This window comes from Triticum aestivum, chromosome 4B (assembly GCF_018294505.1).
Source record: "Triticum aestivum cultivar Chinese Spring chromosome 4B, IWGSC CS RefSeq v2.1, whole genome shotgun sequence".
Classification (NCBI taxonomy): Eukaryota; Viridiplantae; Streptophyta; class Magnoliopsida; order Poales; family Poaceae; genus Triticum; species Triticum aestivum.
The window spans coordinates 398,395,353-398,419,760 of NC_057804.1; the positions used below are offsets into that span (position 1 = coordinate 398,395,353).

At 45.2% G+C, this 24,408-nt stretch overlaps 1 protein-coding gene across 1 annotated transcript; it reads left to right on the top strand.

Moving 5' to 3' along the window:
- The first annotated feature begins 7,877 nt into the window (after positions 1 to 7,877).
- LOC123094877 (bidirectional sugar transporter SWEET12) lies at positions 7,878 to 10,315 on the top strand. The gene is made up of 4 exons (XM_044516750.1): positions 7,878 to 8,048; positions 8,278 to 8,687; positions 8,755 to 8,874; positions 9,495 to 10,315. Exons 1-4 carry the CDS (start codon positions 8,003 to 8,005, stop codon positions 9,846 to 9,848), a joined length of 930 nt encoding a protein of 309 aa, XP_044372685.1. The 5' UTR covers positions 7,878 to 8,002; the 3' UTR covers positions 9,849 to 10,315.
- The last annotated feature ends 14,093 nt before the right edge of the window (positions 10,316 to 24,408 follow it).

A 24,408-nucleotide genomic window follows, 5' to 3' on the forward strand; every position in this document is an offset into this window, starting at 1 on the left:
GTCGATGTGATCGCCGTCGGCACGCTGCCTCTACATTTACCTACGGGATTAGTTTTGAACCTTAATAATTGTTATTTAGTGCCAAGTTTGAGCATGAACATTGTATCTGGATCTCGTTTAATACGAGATGGCTACTCATTTAAGTCTGAGAATAATGGTTGTTCGATTTATATGAGAGATATGTTTTATGGTCATGCTCCGATGGTCAATGGTTTATTCTTAATGAATCTCGAGCGTAATATTACACATGTTCATAGTGTAGATGCCAAAAGATTTAAAGTTGATAACGATAGTCCCACATACTTGTGGCACTGCCGCCTTGGTCACATTGGTGTCAAGCGCATGAAGAAGCTCCATGCCGATGGACTTTTAGAGTCTCTTGATTATGAATCGTTTGACACGTGCGAACCATGCCTTTTGGGCAAAATGACCAAGACTCCGTTCTCCGGAACAATGGAGCGAGCAACCAACTTGTTGGAAATCATACATACCGATGTGTGCGGTCCAATGAGCGTTGAGGCTCGCGGAGGATATCGTTATGTTCTCACTCTCACAGATGACTTGAGTAGATATGGGTATGTCTACTTAATGAAACACAAGTCTGAGACCTTTGAAAAGTTCAAGGAATTTCAGAATGAGGTAGAGAATCAACGTGACCGAAAGATAAAATTCTTACGATCAGATCGTGGAGGAGAATACTTAAGTCACGAATTTGGTACACACTTAAGGAAATGTGGAATCGTTTCACAGCTCACGCCGCCTGGAACACCTCAGCGAAACGGTGTGTCCGAACGTCGTAATCGCACCCTATTGGATATGGTGCGGTCTATGATGTCTCTTACCGATTTACCGCTATCATTTTGGGGATACGCTCTAGAGACAGCTACATTCACTTTAAATAGGGCACCGTCTAAATCCGTTGAGACGACACCGTATGAATTATGGTTTGGAAAGAAACCTAAGCTGTCGTTTCTAAAAGTTTGGGGATGCGATGCTTATGTCAAGAAACTTCAACCTGAAAAGCTCGAACCCAAGTCGGAAAAATGCGTATTCATAGGATACCCTAAGGAAACTGTCGGGTATACCTTCTACTTAAGATCCGAAGGCAAGATCTTTGTTGCCAAGAACGGATGCTTTCTGGAAAAAGAGTTTCTCTCGAAAGAAGTAAGTGGGAGGAAAGTAGAACTCGATGAAGTACTACCTCTTGAGCGGGAAAGTGGCGCAGCGCAGGAAACCGTTCCTGTGATGCCCACACCAACTGAAGAGGAAAACAATGATGATGATCAAGGTACTTCGGATCAAGTTACTGCTGAACTTCGTAGGTCCACAAGGACACGTTCCGCACCAGAGTGGTACGGCAACCCTGTCCTGGAAATCATGTTGTTAGACAACAATGAACCTTCGAACTATGAAGAAGCGATGGCGGGCCCGGATTCCAACAAATGGCTTGAAGCCATGAAATCCGAGATAGAATCCATGTATGAAAACAAAGTATGGACTTTGACAGACTTGCCCGATGATCGGCGAGCGATAGAAAACAAATGGATCTTTAAGAAGAAGACGGACGCGGATGGTAATGTTACAATCTATAAGGCTCGACTTGTCGCTAAGGGTTATCGACAAGTTCAAGGGATTGACTACGACGAGACTTTCTCTCCCGTAGCGAAGCTGAAGTCCGTCCGAATCATGTTAGCAATTGCCGCATACTATGATTATGAGATATGGCAAATGGACGTCAAAACGGCATTCCTTAACGGGCATCTTAAGGAAGAACTGTATATGATGCAGCCGGAAGGTTTTGTCGATCCTCGGAACGCTAACAAAGTATGCAAGCTCCAGCGATCCATTTATGGACTGGTGCAAGCATCTCGGAGTTGGAACATTCGCTTTGATGAGATGATCAAAGCGTTTGGGTTTATGCAGACTTATGGAGAAGCCTGCGTTTACAAGAAAGTGAGTGGGAGCTCTGTAGCATTTCTCATATTATATGTAGATGACATACTCTTGATGGGAAATAATATAGAATTTCTGGACAGCATTAAGGCCTACTTGAATAAGTGTTTTTCAATGAAGGACCTTGGAGAAGCTGCTTATATATTAGGCATCAAGATCTATAGAGATAGATCGAGACGCCTCATAGGTCTTTCACAAAGCACATACCTTGATAAGATTTTGAAGAGGTTCAAAATGGATCAGTCCAAGAAGGGGTTCTTGCCTATGTTACAAGGTGTGAGATTGAGCTCGGCTCAGTCACCGACCACGGCAAAAGATAAAGAAGAGATGAGTGTCATCCCCTATGCTTCAGCCATAGGATCTATTATGTATGCCATGCTGTGTACCAGACCCGATGTAAACCTTGCCGTAAGTTTGGTAGCAAGATACCAAAGTAATCCCGGCAAGGAACACTGGACAGCGGTCAAGAATATCCTGAAGTACCTGAAAAGGACGAAGGACATGTTTCTCGTTTATGGAAGAGACGAAGAGCTCGTCGTAAAGGGTTACGTCGACGCTAGCTTCGACTCAGATCTGGATGACTCTAAGTCACAAACCGGATACGTGTATATGTTGAATGGTGGAGCAGTAAGCTGGTGCAGCTGCAAGCAGAGCGTCGTGGCGGGATCTACGTGTGAAGCGGAGTACATGGCAGCCTCGGAGGCAGCGCATGAAGCGATTTGGGTGAAGGAGTTCATCACCGACCTAGGAGTCATACCCAATGCGTCGGGGCCGATCAAACTCTTCTGTGACAACACTGGAGCTATTGCCCTCGCCAAGGAGCCCAGGTTTCACAAGAAGACCAGGCACATCAAGCGTCGTTTCAACTCCATCCGTGAAAATGTTCAAGATGGAGACATAGAGATTTGCAAAGTGCACACGGATCTGAATGTCGCAGATCCGCTGACTAAACCTCTCTCGCGTGCAAAACATGATCAACACCAGAACTCTATGGGTGTTCGATTCATCACAATGTAACTAGATTGGTGACTCTAGTGCAAGTGGGAGACTGTTGGAAATATGCCCTAGAGGCAATAATAAAAGTATTATTATATTTCAATGTTCATGATAAATGTCTTTTATTCATGCTATAACTGTATTATCCGGAAATCGTAATACACGTGTGAATACTTAGACCACAATATGTCCCTGGTGAGCCTCTAGTTGACCAGCTCGTTGTGATCAACAGATAGTCATGGTTTCCTGACTATGGACATTGGATGTCGTTGATAACGGGATCACATCATTAGGAGAATGATGTGATGGACAAGACCCAATCCTAAGCATAGCATAAAAGATCGTATAGTTCGTTTTGCTAGAGCTTTGCCAGTGTCAAGTATCTCTTCCTTCGACCATGAGATCGTGTAACTCCCGGATACCGTAAGAGTGCCTTGGGTGTATCAAACGTCACAACGTAACTGGGTGACTATAAAGGTGCATTACAGGTATCTCCGAAAGTAGCTGTTGGGTTGACACGGATCGAGACTGGGATTTGTCACTCCGTATGACGGAGAGGTATCTCTGGGCCCACTCGGTAATGCATCATCATAATGAGCTCAATGTGACCAAGGTGTTGGACACGGGATCATGCATTACGGTACGAGTAAAGTGACTTGCCGGTAACGAGACTGAACAAGGTATTGGGATACCGACGATCGAGTCTCGGGCAAGTAACGTACCGATTGACAAAGGGAATTGCATACAGGGTTTGATCGAATCCTCGACATCGTGGTTCATCCGATGACAACATCGAGGAGCATGTGGGAGCCATCATGGGTATCCAGATCCCGCTGTTGGTTATTGACTGAGAGCGTCTCGGTCATGTCTGCATGTCTCCCGAACCCGTAGGGTCTACACACTTAAGGTTCGGTGACGCTAGGGTTATTAGGAAGACTAGTATGTGACTACTGAATGTTGCTCGGAGTCCCGGATGGGATCCTGGACGTCACGAGGAGATCCGGAAGGGTCCGGAGGTAAAGATTTATATATGGGAAGTTGTCAAACAGACACCGGGAAGTTTCGGGGTCATACCGGTATTGTACCGGGGCCACCGGAAGGGTTCCGGGGGTCCACCGGGAGGGGCCACCCCTCCCGGGGGGCCACATGGGCTGCGTGGGGCAGGGAGCCAGCCCCTGGTGGGCTAGCCACACCCCCTCCCTTGGGCCCATGCGCCTAGGGTTGAGGGGGGGAACCCTAGAGGGGGCGCCCCCCTTGGCTTGGGGGGCAAGCCACCCTCTCCCCTCTCCCCTAGGCCGCCGCACCCCCCCTAGATGGGTTCTAGGGGGCCGGACCCCTTCTCCCTTCCCCCTATAAATAGAGGGGTGAGGGGAGGGCAGCCACCACCCACCCTCCAAGGCGCAGCCCTCCCCTCCCCAACACCTCTCCTCCTCTGTTGTGTGCTTGGCGAAGCCCTGTCGGAGTACTGCCTCTCCACCATCACCACGCCGTCGTGCTGCCGGTGGAGCTGTCTTCCTCAACCTCTCCTTCCCCCTTGCTGGATCAAGAAGGAGGAGACGTCTCCCGTCCCGTACGTGTGTTGAACGCGGAGGTGCTGTCCGTTCAGCACTTGGTCATCGGTGATTCGAATCACGTCGAGTACGACTACATCATCACCTTGCAAGCTTCCGCACACGATCTACAAGTGGTATGTAGATGCAAACTCTCTCCCTTGACTCGTTGCTTAGATGAACTCATAGATGGATCTTGGTGAAACCGTAGGAAAAAATTTAATTTTCTGCAACGTTCCCCAACAGTATCATCATACCTAATTCAATCTCATTACCGGCAAGTCTCTTTACTCGTTCCGTAATGCTTCATCCCGCAACTAACTCATTAGTCACATTGCTTGCAAGGCTTAGTGACGAGCATTATCGAGAGGGCCTAGAGATACCTCTCGGAAACACGGAGTGACAAATCCTAATCTCGATCTATGCCAACCCAACAAACACCTTTCAGAGATACCTGTAGAGCATATTTATCATCACTCATTTACGTTGTGACGTTTGATAGCACACAAGGTGTTCCTCCAGTATTCGGGAGTTGCATAATCTCATAGTCTGAGGAACATGTATAAGTCATGAAGAAAGCAGTAGCAATGAAACTGTAACGATCATGATGCTAAGCTAATGGATGGGTCATGTTCATCACATCATTCTCCTAATGTTGTGATCTATTCATCAAATGACAACACATGTTTATGGTCAGGAAACATAACCATCTTTGATTAACGAGCTAGTCAAGTAGAGGCATACTAGGGACACTCTGTTTTGTCTATGTATTCATACATGTAATAAGTTTCCGGTTAATACAACTCTAGCATGAATAATAAACATTTATCATGATATAAGGAAATACAAATAACAACTTTATTATTGCCTCTAGGGCATATTTCCTTCAACCCCACCAGGGGATGGACCTTAGCCCCTGGTCTTCTTTCGACACAAAATTTCCCCACAAATTATGTTTTATTTTTCCACAGGCTTTTTACGGCAATTCCTTGAAATTCCAAAAATAGCAAAAATAGAAATTGGCATTGGTTACTATGTTAGTCCAATAAAAATTTAATAAAAGCTATGCCAAAGTGTATAGAATTGATAGCAATGTAGCATGAACATACAAAAAATTATAGACTCCCTTGCAGGTGTTGAAGGGATAGAAGAAAAAAACGGAGAAACTAGGTGCCCACAACCCTCCACCACCTCTCTTCATCCCGAGGCAGGGGAAACTGGGGTGCCTTCCCAGTCGTATGCTAAATCAGATATAACAATGATGTATAATAAGCAATTGTTTGCCTTGTATTTGGGTTTTGTTTAATTGAATGTGAGGTGACCGTGGATTTTTGGGGGCAAATGTGCAACGCTTGCGATTTAAAGACGATTTTCCGAAATTGGAGTGATCGACCAGCAACGACGAATCATTTCTCAATGCAATGATGCATCAATCGGGAGAAATGGTGTCGATCTTGATGGCACATTGTTGTCGCTTTTGGATCATCAGTCTAGTCAAGATACAAAATTTGATCAATTTGAGGCCACCGAATAGTCAAAGAAGACCCATGGAAGCAAATTTAAGCCCGATAAGGATGTTGCGCTTGTCCTTGCATGGCAATATATCACTTTTGATCCGATCGCAGGGAAAGATCAATTAACAACAAAGTATTGAAAGCGCATTGAGGAACGTTTCAGATTTCATCTTGGGCAGAAAACAAATTGTACCCTCAATTCTCTCACAAACCACTAGGGTACGATTCAGTAGATGTGTGACCATTGGATGGATTGTAAGTAGCAAACGAAGGATGCTCCTCCTAGCAGTGTCACCATTGATCAATATGTAGCAATCCTTTGTGCATTTGTTTGTTTTAGGATGAGATAGTCCAAGATAGGTACAAACAAATGCCAAAGTTGAATGGCAAATCGTTTTGTCTCCAATATTATTAGGATTTGGTTGAAGAGCACGAGAAGTGGAAGACGAAGGAATGATGATGGTAGTCCAAAAGCTGGGAAGTGCGCCATTTCCTCCCAGGGAATGGACGATCATGTTGATGGAGATGAAAGGACAAAGGAGCCTAGAAGAAGGGATGGAGGTGCGTAGGCTCCAAAATCAACAGGGAGCGGAGGCGTGTAGGCTCCAAAATATGGAGGATCGGGCGAGAGTTGAACGCATAGCCAAGTAAAGTTACTGTCGCGAGGCATGCGACCTCAGGTTTTATTTCTGCCTTTTTCCAGGTCGATATTGTTCGGCTGTTGGATTTCATATTATTTATAATATATGGTTGTGTGCATTGCTCGATGCAGAGGCTGGGGGTCATCCTCCTTTACGAAAAAGTATTGGATCCAAACCAAATGGATCTAATGGCACGAGATTTTTGGGCGTAGTAGCGAGATTTGATCATTCATTTCAGGAAACTCGAAGGAGGGAATAATGGACAAGCCGGAGAAGGATGGGAGGATGCACACGGCGGAAACATGTGATTTGTACATGCCGGTGTGCTTTTGCTCGTGAAACTTTTGAGAAACTATGTGCATATTTGCTTAATGTGGTCAACGTTTAAATTTGAAGAGAACCGAAGTGTTTGTATTATGGGGGTTGAGATATATGGCAACTTTGAGTCTGCGCATCGCATGTGCAGTCTCCATGTCTATATGGAACGCACTCCATATAACGGATGGCGATCGCCCCTACGGCGCCACATCCGCTAGAGGTGCTCTAGGTGTGCCAGGATGGGGGTCGAGTCCTTTTCTAGTACGTGGGTGTAGGAAAAGTGTGCGAGTGTGGCCGTATGAGTGTGTTTGAGTTGTGTGCGTTTGCCTTGCAGTGTCCCAAAAAACTAAACGTCATTTGTGTGTATTTGAATGCAGTGACTTCATCTGTATAGATGAGTGGGAAAACATTTGTGCTTGCATCAGTGGCGGCCGAGGGTTTTCAGTTAGTCATGTCCAGAGATGGGTTTTTTTTTGGGGGGGGGGGGGGGGGGGGGGGGTCACTAGTGGGTCGGCTTCATTAAGGAGAAGCTTCAACAGAGGCGTTAATTACACGGCCGGCTTCCGTACAAGATTTTCACGGCTATTAGTTGCCCAAGGCCTTACTTAAGATCATCCATCAATCGACACATGTAAACAGCTGATTATCGATGTGTCAGGTGAGATGCCTCCGATGGGCGACACATACACCGGGCAAAAAATATGAGTAGGACTATGGCTCATGGTGCGCCGTGCCACACGTATACATGCACTGTGGAAGGCGAAGCTCGTTAAGCAATGAACTGTATAGTCTATATCATCCTTGTCCTTCCATTGATCTGAACAATAATAATTTTTAAGCTCCTCAGCTTCTTTCCCAGCTCTATAAATACCATGGGGTGGCCAGGAGGCAACCAGTGTCAAGTGGTACGCAGCACTACATGCAGTAGTAGTCTCCCAAGAGCAAGAGGGGTCAATCGACCGCTTTGCTGTAGTTAGCTGGTCTTTGTTTATAGAGCAGGAGATCAGTATCAGAGCAAGTACCCGCCAAGATGGGTGCCGTTGGGAGCCCTTTGGTCTTTGCTATGGGCATCCTAGGTATGCATGCATGCACATCATGGTCACAATTTCATAGATCAAGTATTTTATACCTAGCTACTTCCATGAAATTACACCATAACCTACCACTATGCCACAGTACCACTATGCATGCATTATGCATGAATTTCCCTTGTTAATTACTCCTAGATTGTTTTGTTTTTGCAAGAGAGAAGATGTAGCTAGGTTTGATGAGTTTTTGTTTTCCTTTGGTGTTTTTTGCACGCAGGCAACATCCTGTCGTTCCTGGTTATCCTGGCGCCGGTGCCGACGTTCTACCGTGTGTACACGAGGAAGTCGACGGAGTCGTTCCAGTCAGTTCCCTACGCGATGGCGCTGCTGAGCGCAATGCTGTGGCTCTACTACGCGCTGCTCACCAAAGACCTCCTCCTCCTCACCATCAACACGGTGGGGTGCGTCGTCGAGTCCGCCTACCTCGCCATCTACCTCGCCTACGCGCCCAAGCAGGCCAGGGCCTTCACCGCCAAGCTCGTGGGCATCATGAACGTGGCGCTCTACGGGGCCATGGTCTGCGTCCTGCAGCTGTTGGTCAAGGACGGCGAGAGCCGCGTCACCATCGCCGGTGGCATCGGCTCCGCCTTCGCGCTCGCCGTCTTCGTCGCCCCTCTCGCCATCATCGTAAGTAGAGTAATACCTTGTCCTCTGTACCTTCTTCATCTCTGACGGCACGCTGTCAAATTTGCAGAGGCAAGTGATCGGGACCAAGAGCGTGGAGTTCCTGCCCTTCTGGCTATCCTTCTTCCTCACCATCAGCGCCGTCGTCTGGTTCTTCTACGGCCTACTCATGAAAGATTTCTTCGTGGCGGTACGTTTGTTTCCCCGGCCTACAAAATTAAGAATTGCATAATATTTTCAAGCAGCAAGCAGGCAGGCACGCGAGCTAAGCTAAGATATCTAGCCTTGCCAGCTTAGGGTGTGGTTAATTGGTTTTATACACGGGAATACCTAGAACTCATCTAAATGAGATATAGTTTGGTCTCATTCACTTTGAAAACAAGAACATATTATACATATACAATCCACGTCAGCACACACGCATCTTATAGCATCACATCCAATGGCTATAAAAGATGAATGAGACCAAACTATATCTCATCTAGATGAGTTCTAGCAAAACTGTTTATACACCAACTTTTGGGCGATCATGCATACATACTAGCGCAAACAAGCTAGCTAGTGCGCTGCGGCTGCGTCATGCGCCAGGTGCCCCCGGTTGTTGCATGCATGACCAGAACAGGAGTAGAACCTAACAAAAAGATACTACTCCCCAACACGTAATTAAGCTACAAGGACTAGTATATATTTATCTTGGGCACCAAAAGCAAAGTGATCGTACTTACAGGCGTAAAGGACGATCAGTCAAAGTACTACCCCAAGACGTTGCACGCATTTTGAACTGACCAAAACGTGTATCTGTGTGTGTAGACACCCAACGTGCTGGGGCTGCTGTTCGGGCTGGCCCAGATGTCGTTGCACCTGGTGTACAAGAACCCCAAGAAGAAGGGCGCCGTGTCGGAGGTACAGGTCCCGGCGGACGACGAGAAGAACCAGCTGCCACTTCAGCAGCAGCAGGCCGGCACAACGGCACACGTCGTTGCGCCCATCATCGAAGCCGACGAGGAGGTCGTGAACGGCAGGGAGGACGACGGCGGCGACAAGCAGCAAAGCGTGTCCGTGGTGGACATCGTGCTGCCGCCCCCCGAGGAGCACCCCACACTGCCGCCAGTCGACCACCCTGCGCCACTGCCGCCCATGAGAATGGCCGTCGAGGTGGTCTGATCTACGTGATGGAGCAGACTGACCTAACTATATATCTGCCGTATGTTTATCAATTGCGGGCGCGGCACCATGCATGCATGCATGCGTACGTCTATGTGTTCAGTTCGTTATGTATAAGTTCGTGCCAATCCGATCGTATGTTGTTGGTTAATTACTAGTAGTAGTTAATTAGTATTGAACTACTGGTATACGTACGTACTTCCTCTGTTCGAAATTACTTGTGTTGAAAATGGATGTATCTAGACGTATTTTAGTTCTAGATACATCCATTTTTGAGATAAGTAATTTCGAACGGAGGGAGTAGAAAGGAAGGTGTGGGCTCGTCTCATCTGATCATCGATGCAGCATGATTGGAGAAACTGGAGTGGTGTACTCGTGTAGAGCATCCTCTGGTGTATGCTGGCCTCTTGCAGCGCTTGGAGATGCATAGTTTCTCTGATCAAATAAAAAGCTCATGTATTTCTTCAGTCATCGTGGTGTTTTTCTTAAGTTGCATTGTGATGTTTTTTTAACAATAGAAAATGGCAGAGATGAATGCAAAACGAGACATATGAAAAGAGAAGATTATATTTAATTAACGGAAAAGCTAATTTCCTGTCGGCAGGAATTTAGCCACAGGCACGAACGACCTGGATGTCGTTCATTTTTCTTTTTTTTTTTGAAACCGAGGCAAAAGATTTGCCTCATATATTAATTAAGCAGAGAAGAGGTTTTGTTACAATAGGCACCCTTACACGGCATGAGTGATTACTCGCGCAAAATAATGGCCCCTAATTTCTTTGCCCCGACGGTGACCCAAAGCTTTGCCTCATTGGCAATGGAAGCTAGTAAAATAGGCGGTGGAGCACACTTATGCCGGAAGACCCGTGCATTCCTTTCGTTCCAGACGGTCCACGACACGAGCATAGTCATCGAGGCCATCGCCTTTCTGTCGGGTACTCCTGTGCCGGTCAAATTTTCCCACCAACTCTTGACTGAAGCCTCCAAATGCCATGAAGCGGTGTCCAAATGCGTAAGCTGAAATTTCTCAATGACCATCTTCCAAAGGCGGATGGTGTAACGACACTTGAAAAAAAGATGAGGACCGCTCTCTTGCTCCCTTTTGCAAAGAGGGTAAAGACCACAGTTCGGCCAACCCCGCTCGGCGAGCCTATCCGCCGTCCAGATTCTATCTTGGGTTGCCAACCAAGCGCAGAACTTTGCCTTTGGAGGCGCCCAAGCCTTCCAAATCATGTGCTCCATGGGGGAGAGAACTAGCCCGAGGAATTGCGCTTGATATGCGGAGGCGGCGTGTAGCACCCATCGGCCGTGTGCTTCCATATAATGGAATCCTCGGAAAGCTCATCAAGATGGAAGTTGTGCAAGAGCATCCAAAGGGTGAAGAATTGCCGGATGTGCTCGATGGAGACGGTCGTGGAGGGGTTGATCTTGAGAATCCAATCATTGTTTTTGAGGGCCTCGCGCACCTTCCAATTTTTCCTCATGGAGGCCTCAAAAATTAGGGGAGCAACATCTTTTGGTTTGGCTCCCTGTAGCCAAGGGGATTCACACAAGGGCGTTTTGGCCCCATTCCCCACAGAAATGGTGGTTGAGGCATAGAAGAAAGACATGTCCGCCTCATCACAAGGGTTGCCCAAACCGACCCAGATCTTATTTGGCTCCGTCCATTCGAACCAAGGCCATCTCAGTCGCAGGGCGCGAGCAAACTTGGCGGTGTTAAGGACTCCAAGGCCACCGTACTCCGATGGGCGGCAGACAATATTCCAATTAACCTTGCACTTTGCTCCCGTGGTCTTATCCGACACGGACCACAGGAAAGCACACTCTAGCTTGTTCACATTTTGCAAGATGGACGGAGGGACAATTAAGGAGGTGATGAAGTAGACCGCAAGTGAGGAGATGACCGATTTTACTAATGTCGTGCGCCCAATGGTAGTAATGTTTTGCCCCTCATACGTAACCAATTTGCTCGCCACCTTGTCTTCAAGAAATTGGAAATCCGCCTTTTTCAGCTGCCAGACGGATAGCGGGAGGCCTAAGTACCGTAGAGGGAAGGAAGCCACAGTGGCCAGCATGCTTTTGCAGAATGTGTCCCAAGTTGAGGTTATTGCACCGGATAGGCACAACGGAGCTCTTGTGAAAGTTGGTGCATAGCCCGGTGACGTCCCCAAAACCACGTAAAATTGCCGAGAAGATGTCAATGTCTTTTTTATAGGGGCCATGAACACCGCGGCATCATCCGCATAAAAGCGAGGTACACACCATGACACCTCTTCCACGGATCTGGTGGAGCAATTTCTTGCGGGCAGCCAAGTCAAGGAGCCGTTGTAGCGGATCAATGGCGATGACGAATAGCAACGGTGAAATTGGGTCCCCCTAGCGAAGGCCCTGACCGTGAAAGATTGGCGGGCCGGGCACACCATTTAGGATGATCCTCGAGGAAGAGGAGCAAAGAAGCGCCGCAATCCAGTTACGAAATTTGCATGGGAACCCACGGCGTCGGAGGAGGTCCAGCACATACTCCCATCTGACCTAATCAAATGCCTTTCGGATGTCAAGCTTGAACAGGAGCGACGGAGTCTTGCACTTATGGAGCCGGCGGGCAAAGTTGCGCACGCACATGAAGTTATCGTGTATGCTTCTCGTCTTGATGAAGGCGCTTTGGGCGTTGGAGACAAGTTTGTTCATGTGCGGAGCAAGGCGGAGGGATAGCACCTTCACGAGGATTTTGGCGATAGCATGGATAAGGCTAATGGGTCTATAATCGCCAATACCCTCAGCTCCCTCCTTCTTGGGCAGAAGCACGACGTTGGCAGAGTTGAGCCAGTGTAGATCGGACGTGTGTAAGGAGTCAAACTGGAGAATCACCCTCATCACATCATGCTTGATTATGCCCCAGCACTTCTTGAAGAAAATGCCCGTGAAGCCGTCCGGGCCTGGCGCCTTATCATTGGGCATGTCGTTTAATGCCCCAAGCACCTCCTCTTTGGTGATGTCGTTCATTTTGAATCTGACGGCTCAGACGATCCGCTCTAGCTGCATCTCTTTTTCCCGTGATCCACAATTCCCGCTCGATCCCCGTTTATCGCTCGATCTCTCCGCTCGACCCCAGCTTTGCCGCCCTCGACCAAGCCACGTTGCGACAGTTTGTCTCGATGAAGCCCATGTAGTGATAGTTTTTTTTTCATGTTTCCATCATTAGGCTCATGTTCCCAGCCAGGAAAATAGAGGCATGTTTTCTCTGTTTTTTAAAAAGTTAAAAATGCTAAAAAAACATTGAGCTGACTAGGAGTCAAACCCATGATCTCAGGTAAATATTACTTACTTCACTAACCACCAGGTCAGCTCAATCAATTTGTTTACAATCAAGTTACATTATACTTGTACGTTGGATATTACCAGTTTGAATAAAACTGCCAATTACACCGTTTCTTCTGCATGTTGTACACTAGTTCACATAGTTCTATTGTTTTTTCTCCATGTCCTCCATCAGCTCACACTATTTCTTTACCTACACTTTTACGTGGTCTCTGATAACTTCTTTGTCATAGCATAATAATACACGTATCATACACTTGATAACTTAGATACAAACACCGCAATAACTAACTACGACCTGATAACATACCCTCCAATAACTTCTGTGGAAATAAGGTGGTAACTTCGACTTGATAACATACCCCCGATCCCCACCACAAACATGATACCTTACACACAAACACTGCGATAATATCTGGCAAGGGAAAATGTTGTTGAAAACATACCCGGTAACTTCTGTAGAAATAGCATGATAATATACAATTACTCGGAACACCGGGTAACTTTGACCGGGCGATTTTTGTTGTTGAAAACATACCCCCCCCCTAATTTTTGTGGAAATAACATGGGAATATACGCACAACAGAGTTGATAACTCACGTACAAACACCATGATAACATTTTGACCCGATAAAAAAATTGTTAGAAAACATACACCCGATAATTCCTGTATAAATGGTAATGAAAGCACCACAAATATGATAACTTCAGTACAAACACCGATAACTTTTACCCATGAAAAAAATAGTTGAATACACACCCCGATAGTTCCTATATAAGTATCATGGTAATATAAGCACCGCAGACCTGATAACTTAGGTACAAACACCACGGTAACTTTATACCCGAATAAAAAGTTGTTGAAACATACCCCGGTTACTTCTATGCAAATAACAATATAATATTTGCATCACGGACCTGATAACTTAGGTACAAATACCATGGTAACTTTGACCCGGGGGAAAAATTCGTTGAAAACACACCCCAGTCACTTCTACATAAATAATATGTTAATATACATATAACATAACTGATAATTCACCATAACATTCGACCAAAAAGTGATCAACGCATGCCAACATGAGATCTAGTTTTGAAGTTCTCGCCGCAACAGACTTTTTATGTGAAAACGTTTTTTCAATCAGAAACGACATATTTGAGCTATAAAACATTTTCCAGTTCTGAAATAGTGATAATCTACAATGACATAAGTTTTCCCGTGCTCCAGTGCATTTACATGTGGAGAGAATGTTGGAGGAGCCATTTTTATGCTCTGGTAATTTCTATGTAAATTGGATGATAACTCACATACCAAAGACGTGATAACTTACTTAGGCTAGGTCTGATAACTTTTGACACGCAAAAAAAAATCGTCGAAACATACCAACATGGGATCTAGTTCCGAAGGTCTCGTCGCGACGAATCTTTTATGTGAAAACGGTTTTTCAATCGGACCAACGGTTTGAACTACAAAACGTTTTGTAGTTTTGAAATAAAAGAGAATCTTTTGTTGACATCATCATATTTTATATTAGTTTGCATGCATATGGCAAGACGCTGCATGCTTTTGCTCTCGTTTTTTGCTTAGCGGAGTGGGCTGCATGCACGTGATTAATTATACTAGGATGTGTTCGGATATGTTACTTAAATTCAGTATGTTAGGAAGTTAGCACAGTCCTTTAATTAAAGCCGAAAAAAGGAAAAATGTACGGTGCATTGCAATGCCCGGGAGCAGGTTTATTATATGGGTGATGCAACAAATGAGACTAACTAGGCCTTATTAAAACCCAATGGTATTTTCAACCTAAAAGATTATTAAATTTAGTTGGCACAATTAAGTTCAGGGGTATTATTGTCCTAAAATTTCAAATTAAGTTAATTGCATTAACATATCACTTAATTATAACTAAACATCATCGTGCTTGGACATTTGAATTTGCGTTAGAGCAGTTTCTCAGCTCCTTTTGAACCCTAGTCTCCAGCAAACACATCGCGGCCCTCGATCACCGCCGATCAGCGCCGCGCACACTCGTCGTGCCACTCCCTCCTCCTCCTCCTCCTCCTCTCCCTCCCTCGCGCGTGATCCCCCTCGGGTTATGCGACGCCAGATCTTCCGAGGAGCCACCTAATCCCCTCTTTCCCTGATTGGACGCCCCCTTCCCCGACGCGAGGCCAAATCATCGTCGTCTCCGTGCATCAACTTTATCATGCCGGATCTTTCGCAACAACCTCTGAGATGTAAGTGCCTAGGCATCTCTATTCTTGTCTAGTCCCTTTTGCATAGTACAGATATGGTCGGATTTGATTAGTGTTTAGGATATGTGATATGAGAAAATTGTGACTAAAATTAGATTGAAAGGAAGTGTAATTCAGATTTAATTAGGACATATTTTGGACTTAGTTAGGGTTATGTGGCATGATAAAGCTGTCTGCAGATTTGGATTCAAAGAAAGTGTAGTTCGGAATTAGTTATGACATATTTTGGATTTAGTTAGAAGATATTTTGTATTGAGTTTGGAGTTATTTTGGATTTAGTTAGGAGATATTTTGAATTGAGTTTGGAGTTATTTTGAATTTAGTTAGGAGATATTTTTGAATTGAGTTTGGATCTATTTTGGATTTAGTTAGGAGATTTGATATATGAGGGTGGACGTATCAGGACGTGATTAGTCATAGCATTTGAAGGATTAATCACACCATTTTAGATTTAGTTAGGGCATACTTCATACTTAGTTAGACCTTTTGAAGGACTGAGTTAGGTACATGAATCCGAACTGAAAAATTGTTTCAATTATTTAGGTAGAGTAGTGCGTAATTATTTTCTGTGCTATCCATCTCTAACATTGTCTATGTGTTGGAAATCGTTGCATGGAAAAACAAAAAAATCTACACACATGCAATGATCTATCCATGAAGATGCATAGTAATGAGGGGGAGAGTGTGTCTACGTACCCTCGTAGACCGTAAGCGAAAGTGTTTCGCAACGCGGTTGATGTAGTCGAACTTTCTTCGTGATCCACCGATCGAGTACCAAACGTACGACACATTTGAGTTCTGCACATGTTTAGCTCGGTGACGTCCCTCGCCTTCTTAATCCAGCAAGACGTCGAGGTAGTAGATGAGTTCCGTCAGCATGACGGCGTGGTGACGGTGATGGTGAAGTGATCTCCGTAAGGCTTCGCCCAAGCACTACGAAAATATGACTGGGGAAGTAAACGGTGGAGGGGGCGCCACACACGGCTAGGCAATTGTCTTGGGTGTGCTAGGCGCCCCCCCCCCATATATATGTGTGTGTGGGAGGGGGAGGGGAGAGGCTAGGAGGCGCCCCAAGTAGGACTGAATCCTACTTGGGCTCCTCCCAAGCCGCGCCCCCTGACATATATGCCGGAGGGGGAAGGAAAGAGGAGGGGGGAGAAAGGGAAGGGGTAGGCCGAATCCCCCCCCCCTTTCCTTTCTCTTCCCCTCTTTCCTTCTCCTCCTGGTTCGTCCCATATGGGGGGCGCACCAGCCCCTTGTGGCTGGTGCGTTTCCCCTCCTGGGCCATAAGGCCCATATCTTTTGCTGGGGGTGCCCAGACACTAGTAGAAAAAGGGTCAAATGTGAAGCACATTAGTGCCGGTTTGATTTTGAGCCGGCACTAAAGTGTCCATTAGTGCCGGTTCCAACGGCTAGCCGGCCGCTCTCATTAGTACCGGTTCATGGCGAACCTTTAGCACCGTTTCGTGCCACGAACCGGTAGTAAAGTGAGTGGTGGTAGGATGTTGTCAGTCTGGGGCCCCTCCAACACCTTTAGTACATGTTTGTGTTACCAACCGGTACTAAAGGTCGTCCTACATAAACCCTTCGTCCACCCGAGCTCGCTCTGTTCTTCCCCTTTCCCCTCTCCTCCTCTGTTCTTCCCCTCTTCCTCGAGCTCATCACACATTTTTCCCAAAATTTGTCAAGATTCGAAGGCCCCCATCCATTCAAATGATCACAAAGGTTAGCAACTTTGTTATTTCAACTCTCATTGCTAGATTAGCTCTTGCAATGCTTTGTATAGTAATTAATTTGTGAGTTTAGTAATTTGGGAGGAATTATATATGCTAGTATTTGATTTATATGCAATTTGAGGTAAAAAATAACACTTAGTTTGCATATGTACGTGTAGTTTACTTAGTGCCTTCTAAATCTCTGTCGTAACCACCGTCGATCGCCCGCACCGTCCCGTCGCCGGCACCACCTTGTGGTGAGGCTCTTGTTCATGAATGTTTTACATTACCAAATTGATGTTTGTGTGATTTGGATATATAGTTACTCGTATAATTATCTTACCCGTATGTTGTTTGTTATACATAGTGTCATGGTTTTGATATCCGTCCCCGTCGGCCCTCGTCCTTGTTATGATTCGGATGTGGTATATTCTCTTTTAAAACTAGTTGTTGCATTTCGTGTTTATGATAAATTATGCCCATCAGGTTGACATAGATATTTTTATCTAGGAGGTATGTGAACCGGAAATTCCAACCGACCCTATCGTCGAGAGGTTAAATTTAGTTGAAAGAGAAAATGAGTATTTGAAAGAAAAATTGAAAAGAATTGAGGGGGAGAAGATGGAATTGGAGTTGCATGTTGCTGATGTCGTCGATGATCACAAGATCAAGATGGAGAAAATGCGCTTGAAGATTAGAAAGATTAGAAAATATGCCATTGATAGTGAGGCTTGGTATCATTATGCTGTTGGATCAATTGTTACCTTAGTTGCAATCTTGATCGCATTTGTTGTTGCATTTAAATGCTTTAGCTAGAGAGTTATTTGTTTGTTGCATTTAAGTGTTGTATGAACTATATATATGTATGAACTTTATGTATGAACTTGTATTAATTTGGTATTTTCGGTGTTGTGTAATGAAGATGAGCCGACAATGGATGTATGATGACCGATGCTCTCCCGAGTTCATTAATGGTGTGCATACTTTTCTGCTTGCCGCTGAGGCAAACAAGCGGGTGGACGGTTTTATGCCTTGTCCATGTGCTGGCTGTAAGAATGGTCACAATTACTCTACGTCACGAACCATTCACGTCCACCTATTTGAGTCCGGTTTCATGCCCCACTATAATGTTTGGACCAAGCACGAAGAAAGAGGGGTTATGATGGAAGACAATGAAGAAGAAGAGGACAACGACAGCTATCCTGTCCATGGGTTCCCTGAATACGATGATACAACAATGGGGGAAGAAGCTGAAGAAGAGGCATCAGATGATCCCACTGATGATCTAGGTCGGGCCATTGCCAATGCAAAGAGAAACTGCGCAAGTGATTTGGAGAAGAAGAAGTTGCAGCGCATGTTAGAGGATCACAAGAAATTGTTCTACCCGAATTGCGAAGCTGACAAAAAAAAGTTGGGCACCACACTGGAATTGCTGCAATGAAAGGCAGAGAATGGTGTATCTGACAAGGGATTTGGAAAGTTGCTGGTAATGATAAAGAATATGCTTCCAAAGGACAATGAATTGCCCGAGAGTACGTATGAAGCAAAGAAGGTTGTCTGCCCTCTAGGGTTAGAGGTGCAGAAAAGATACATGCATGCCCTAATGACTGCATCCTCTACCACGCTGAGTACAAGGATTTGAACGCTTGCCCGGTATGCGGTGCATTGCGTTATAAGATCAGTCGCGATGACCCTGGTGATGTTGACGGCGAGCACCCCAGGAAGAAGATTCCTGCCAAGGTGATGTGGTATGCTCCTATAATACCACAGTTGAAACGTTTGTTCCAAAACAAAGAGCATGCGAAGGCGATGCGATGGCACGGAGAAGACCGTAAGAAAGATAGAAAGTTGAGAGTACCCGCTGACGGGTCGTAGTGGAGAAAAATCGAGAGAAAGTACAGGGAGGAGTTTGCACATGACCCAAGGAACGTATGGTTTGGTCTAAGCGCAGATGGCATTAATCCTTTTGGGGAGCAGAGCAGCAACCATAGCACCTGGCCTGTGACTATGTTTGTATAACCTTCCTCCTTGGTTGTGCATGAAGCGGAAGTTCATTATGATGCCAGTAATCATCCAAGGCCCTAAGAAACCCGGCAACGACATTGATGTGTACCTAAGGCCATTAGTTGAAGAACTATTACAGTTGTGGAATGGAAAAGGTGTACGTGCGTGGGATGAGCACAAACAGGAAGAATTTGACCTAAAGGCGTTGCCGTTCGTGACCATCAATGATTGGCCTGCTCTCAGTAACCTTTCATGACAGACAAACAAGGGATACCGCGGATGCACGCACTATTTGGATGATACTGACAGTATATATTTGGATAGTTGTAGGAAGAATGTGTGCCTGGGACATCATCGATTTCTTCTGAGCAGGCATCCCGTAAGAAAGAAAGGCAAGCATTTCAAAGGTGAGGTGGATCACCGGACGAAGCCTCGCCACCGTACTGGTGCTGATGTACATGATATGGTCAAGGATTTGAAGGTAATCTTTGGAAAGGGTCCTGGCGGACAACCTGTTCCGAAGGACGCTGACAGACGCGCACCCATGTGGAAGAAGAAATCTATATTTTGGGACCTGCCATATTGGAAAGACCTATAGGTCCGCTCCGCAATCGACGTGATGCACGTGACGAAGAATCTTTGCGTGACCCTGATTGGCTTCTTGGGAGTGTATGGGAAGACAAAAGATACACCAGAGGCACAGGAGGACCAGCAACGTATGCACGGAAAAGACGGCATACATCAGGGTCAGGCCAGCTAAGCTCTTACCAAAGAAGAGAAGGAAATCTTCTTTGAATGTCTGCTCAGTATGAAGGTACCGTCTGGCTTCTCATCAAATATAAAGGGAATAATAAATATGGCAGAGAAAAAGTTCCAGAACCTAAAGTCTCATGACTGCCACGTGATTATGACGCAACTGCTTCCGGTTGCATTGAGGGGGCTTCTACCGAAAAACGTTCGATTAGCCATTGTGAAGCTATGTGCATTCCTCAATGCAATCTCTCAGAAGGTAATCGATCTAGAAATCATACCAAGGTTACAGAATGATTTGGTGCAATGTCTTGTCAGTTTCGAGTTGGTGTTCCCACCATCCTTCTTCAACATCATGACGCACGTCCTAGTTCACCTTTGCAAAGAGATTAATGTTTTGGGTCCTGTATTTCTATACAATATGTTCCCCTATGAGAGGTTCATGGGAGTCTTTAAGAAATATGTTCATAACCGTGCTAGGCCAGAAGGAAGCATCTCGAAGGGCCATGAAAATGAGGAGGTCATTGAGTTTTGTATTGACTTTATTCCTGACCTTAAGCCGATTGCTGTTCCTGAATCGCGGCATAAGGGCAGACTGGATGAGAAAATGCATGCTAGGAGGGGATCAAATAATATGTATGGACGAGCATTCTCTCACTGAAGCACACTACACATTTCTACAAAATTATGCCTTGGTGGCTCTGTATATGGAGGAACACAAGAATTTTCTACACTCCAAACACCCAGAGCAGTCTGACAACTGGATTACACGTGAACAAACGAGGACTTTCTCCAGTTGGTTGCAGAAACGTGCCATGCATGATAGCGATATTGAAGATGACATGTACTCGCTGTCCCAGTTACCATCTTCGAATATAATGACTTTCAAAGGGTACGAGATAAATGGGAATACATTTTACATGATTTCCCAAGATAAGAAGAGCACCAACCAAAACAGTGGTGTCCACTTTGATGCACAACCAACACGGGAAAGGAAACATATTACGGTTACATAGAAGACATATGGGAACTTAACTATGGAGGTGGTTTGAAGGTCCCTTTGTTTCGATGCAAATGGGTCAATATGACACGAGGCGGGGTAACGGAAGACCCGCAATACAGAATGACAACAGTGGATCTCAACAATCTTGCGTATGCAGACGAACCATTCGTCCTAGCCAATGATGTGGCGTAGGTTTTTTATGTGAAAGACATGTCTACCAGGCAGAGAAAAAGAAAAGATAAGGAAGCGAATGGATCATACGATGAGCCAAAGCGCCACATAGTTCTTTCAGGGAAAAGAAACATCATGGGAGTGGATGACAAGACAGACATGTCAGAAGATTATGAAAAGTTTGATGAAATTGCTCCATTCACAGTGAATATTGACCCGATCATCCAGTTAAATGATGAAGATTTTCCATGGCTACGGCGCAAAGGGACACACGCGAAGAAAAAGTTTCACACCCAAAGATCTGGGATGTGATCGGCTTCACTATCATCACTTTCTTCTCTGTTTCACACCCAGGAGGGAATCTCTGTAATAGTTAGGGTAGTTATGTGTTTTGGCATTTGAAACGCGGAGAAATTTTATGTGCAAACAAATTCTTTCATGCATTTACTGATTTTTTCAGCTAAATGACCCTGAAATTGAAAAGCATTTCAAATGAACTCAGAAAAGGTTGAAAGTTTGCATGGTATCATAATTTCACCCACATAGCATGTGCAAAAAAGTAGAGAGGGTTACCGCAAAAACTGGATGCACTTCGTGTACAAAATGGACAATCTCTTTCGAAGTATCAGGGTTTCGGACGAAAACTCATCTGTTACAAAGGAATCACACTAATATTAAACATAAGAAAAAGGAATCACTAAAACATCTATTTTCAAAGTTAAGTTATTCACGAACTAGTGATTCACACAAATTTCAAATAATTCAAAATTTAAACTATTCAAATTTGAAAACTACCAGCACTAACATAAAGTTTGTAATTTTTTGTACCTAAAGCAAAAATATTCACAAAGAAACTCTAAATACAGCAAAAAAACAACTCAAAAATAAATAAAGCAAAAAAAAAATAAAGCAAAAAAAATAAGAAAATAAAAAAGCCCACCTACAAGGCCAGAGCGGCCTGCATACGACTAGAAACCCAACCTGTAGTTGGGCCAGGATGCAGGCCGGCAAGCCCAGTAGGCCCACAGGCAGAGTAGGAGAGGTAGGCCCAGAAGGTCTGCTTTTGAGAGGAGCTCAATGCAGTGCCCGCGCTGGGGTTTATAAACTGGTCTTGGCGCTCCTCAACTAGCGAGGTGGGACTAAACTTCTGCGCCCCTCGCCTGGCAACGCACACCCTTTAGTACCAGGTCGTGGCTCCAACCGGTACTAAAGGGTGGGTCTTTAGTACTGGTTGGTGCCACCACCCGGTACTAAAGGGGGGGGCGCTTCCCGCCGCTTGGCCTGGCCAAAATAGACCTTTAGTACCGGTTGATGGCTCCAACCGGTACTAAAGGGGTGTTTTATATAAGAAAGCACTTCAAATAAATTCAGTTTCTCATCTCTCCCTCTGCTTCTTTCTCCTCTGCCCCGTCGCCGCCACCCCTTGTCACCATCCCCGTCGCCGTCCCCGTCCCCGTCGTCCCCGTCACCGCGCCCCGCCCCGTCGTCCCGTCGTTGCCGCCCCGTCCCCTTCCCCATCGTCACCGCCCGTCTCCGTCCCCGTCGCCGTCCCCCGTCGCCACACCTACCCGGTGAGCTCCTGTCCCGGCCGCCATGTCCACACACACACACAGTAGTTTTTTAGTTATAAATTTTATTTATAGAAATTTTTCTGTTTTTTAGTTATAGAAATATTAAAAATTTTATAAAAATGTTAGTTATATAGAAATGTTATAAATTTTTTCTGTTTTTTAGTTATAGAAATATTTATAGAAATGCTAGCAATTTTTCAGTTTTTTAGTTATAGAAATATTAGAAATGTTATAGAAATGTTAGTTATATATATAGAAATGTTAGAAATTTTAGAATTAGTTTTAGTTAGATGAATTAGATTAATGTCAAATTATTAGAATTTGCGTATAGAATTTTAGTTATCACAATCCAATCAGTTAAAAAATGTTACTTTTTGCGGGCATATAGTATTTGTTCTCGACGATGCCCGGCCCACATCCTCGCTGATACGTCTCCGTCATATCTATAATTTTTTATTGTTCCATGCCAATATTCTACAACTTTCATATACTTTTGGCAACTTTTTATACTATTTTTTAGGACTAACATATTGATCCAGTGCCCAGTGTCAGTTCCTGTATGTTGCATGTTTTATGTTTCGCAAAAACCCCATATCAAACGGAGTCCAAACGGGATAAAAACGGACGAAGAATTATTTTGGAATATTTGTGATTTTTGGGAAGTAAAATCAACGCGAGACGGTGCACGAGGTGGCCACGAGACAGGGGCCCACGCCCACTCCAGGTGGGCGCGCCCCCCACCCTCCTGGGCCCCTCGTAAGGCGGTTGATGCCCTTCTTTGGCCGCAAGAAAGCTAATTTTTGGAAAAAGATCTGGGCGAAGGTTTCAATCCAATCGGAGTTACGGATCTCCGGATATAAAAGAAACGGTGCCAGGGCAGAATTCTAGAACGCATAAACAGAGAGAGACAGAGAGATAGATCCAATCTCGGAGGGGCTCTCGCCCCTCCCACGCCATGGGAGCCAAGGACCAGAGGGGAAACCCTTCTCCCATCTAGGGAGAAGGTCAAGGAAGAAGAATAAGAAGGGGGGGCCTCTCCCCCTTGCTTCCGGTGGCGCCGGAACTCCACCGGGGGCCATCATCATCACCGCGATCTTCACCAACAACTTCACCGCCTTCATCACCAACTCTTCCCCCCTCTATGCAGCGGTGTAACCCCTCTCTTACCCGCTGTAATCTCTACTTAAACATGGTGCTTAACGCTATATATTATTTCCCAATGATGTATGGCTACCTTATGATGTTTGAGTATATCCGTTTTGTCCTATGGGTTAATTGATGATCGTGATTGGTTTGAGTTGCATATTTTATTATTGGTGATGTCCTATGGTGCTCTCCATGTCGCGCAAGCGTGAGGGATTCCCGCTGTAGGGTGTTGCAATGCGTTCATGATTCGCTTATAGTGGGTTGCGTGAGTGACTGAAACACAAACCCGAGTAAGGGGATTGTTGCGTATGGGATAAAGGGGACTTGATCCTTTAATGCTATGGTTGGGTTTTACCTTAATGAATCTTTAGTAGTTGAGGATGCTTGCTAGAGTTCCAATCATAAGTGCATATGATCCAAGAAGAGAAAGTATGTTAGCTTATGCCTCTCCCTCAAATAGAATTGCAATAGTGATTACCGGTCTAGTTATCGATTGCCTTGGACAAATAACTTTCTCGTAACAAAAAACTCTCTACTAATACTTATTTTATTGCATCTTTATCTAAACAGCTCCTAGTTTATATTTACGTGCTCTTTATTATCTTGCAAACATATCCAACAACACC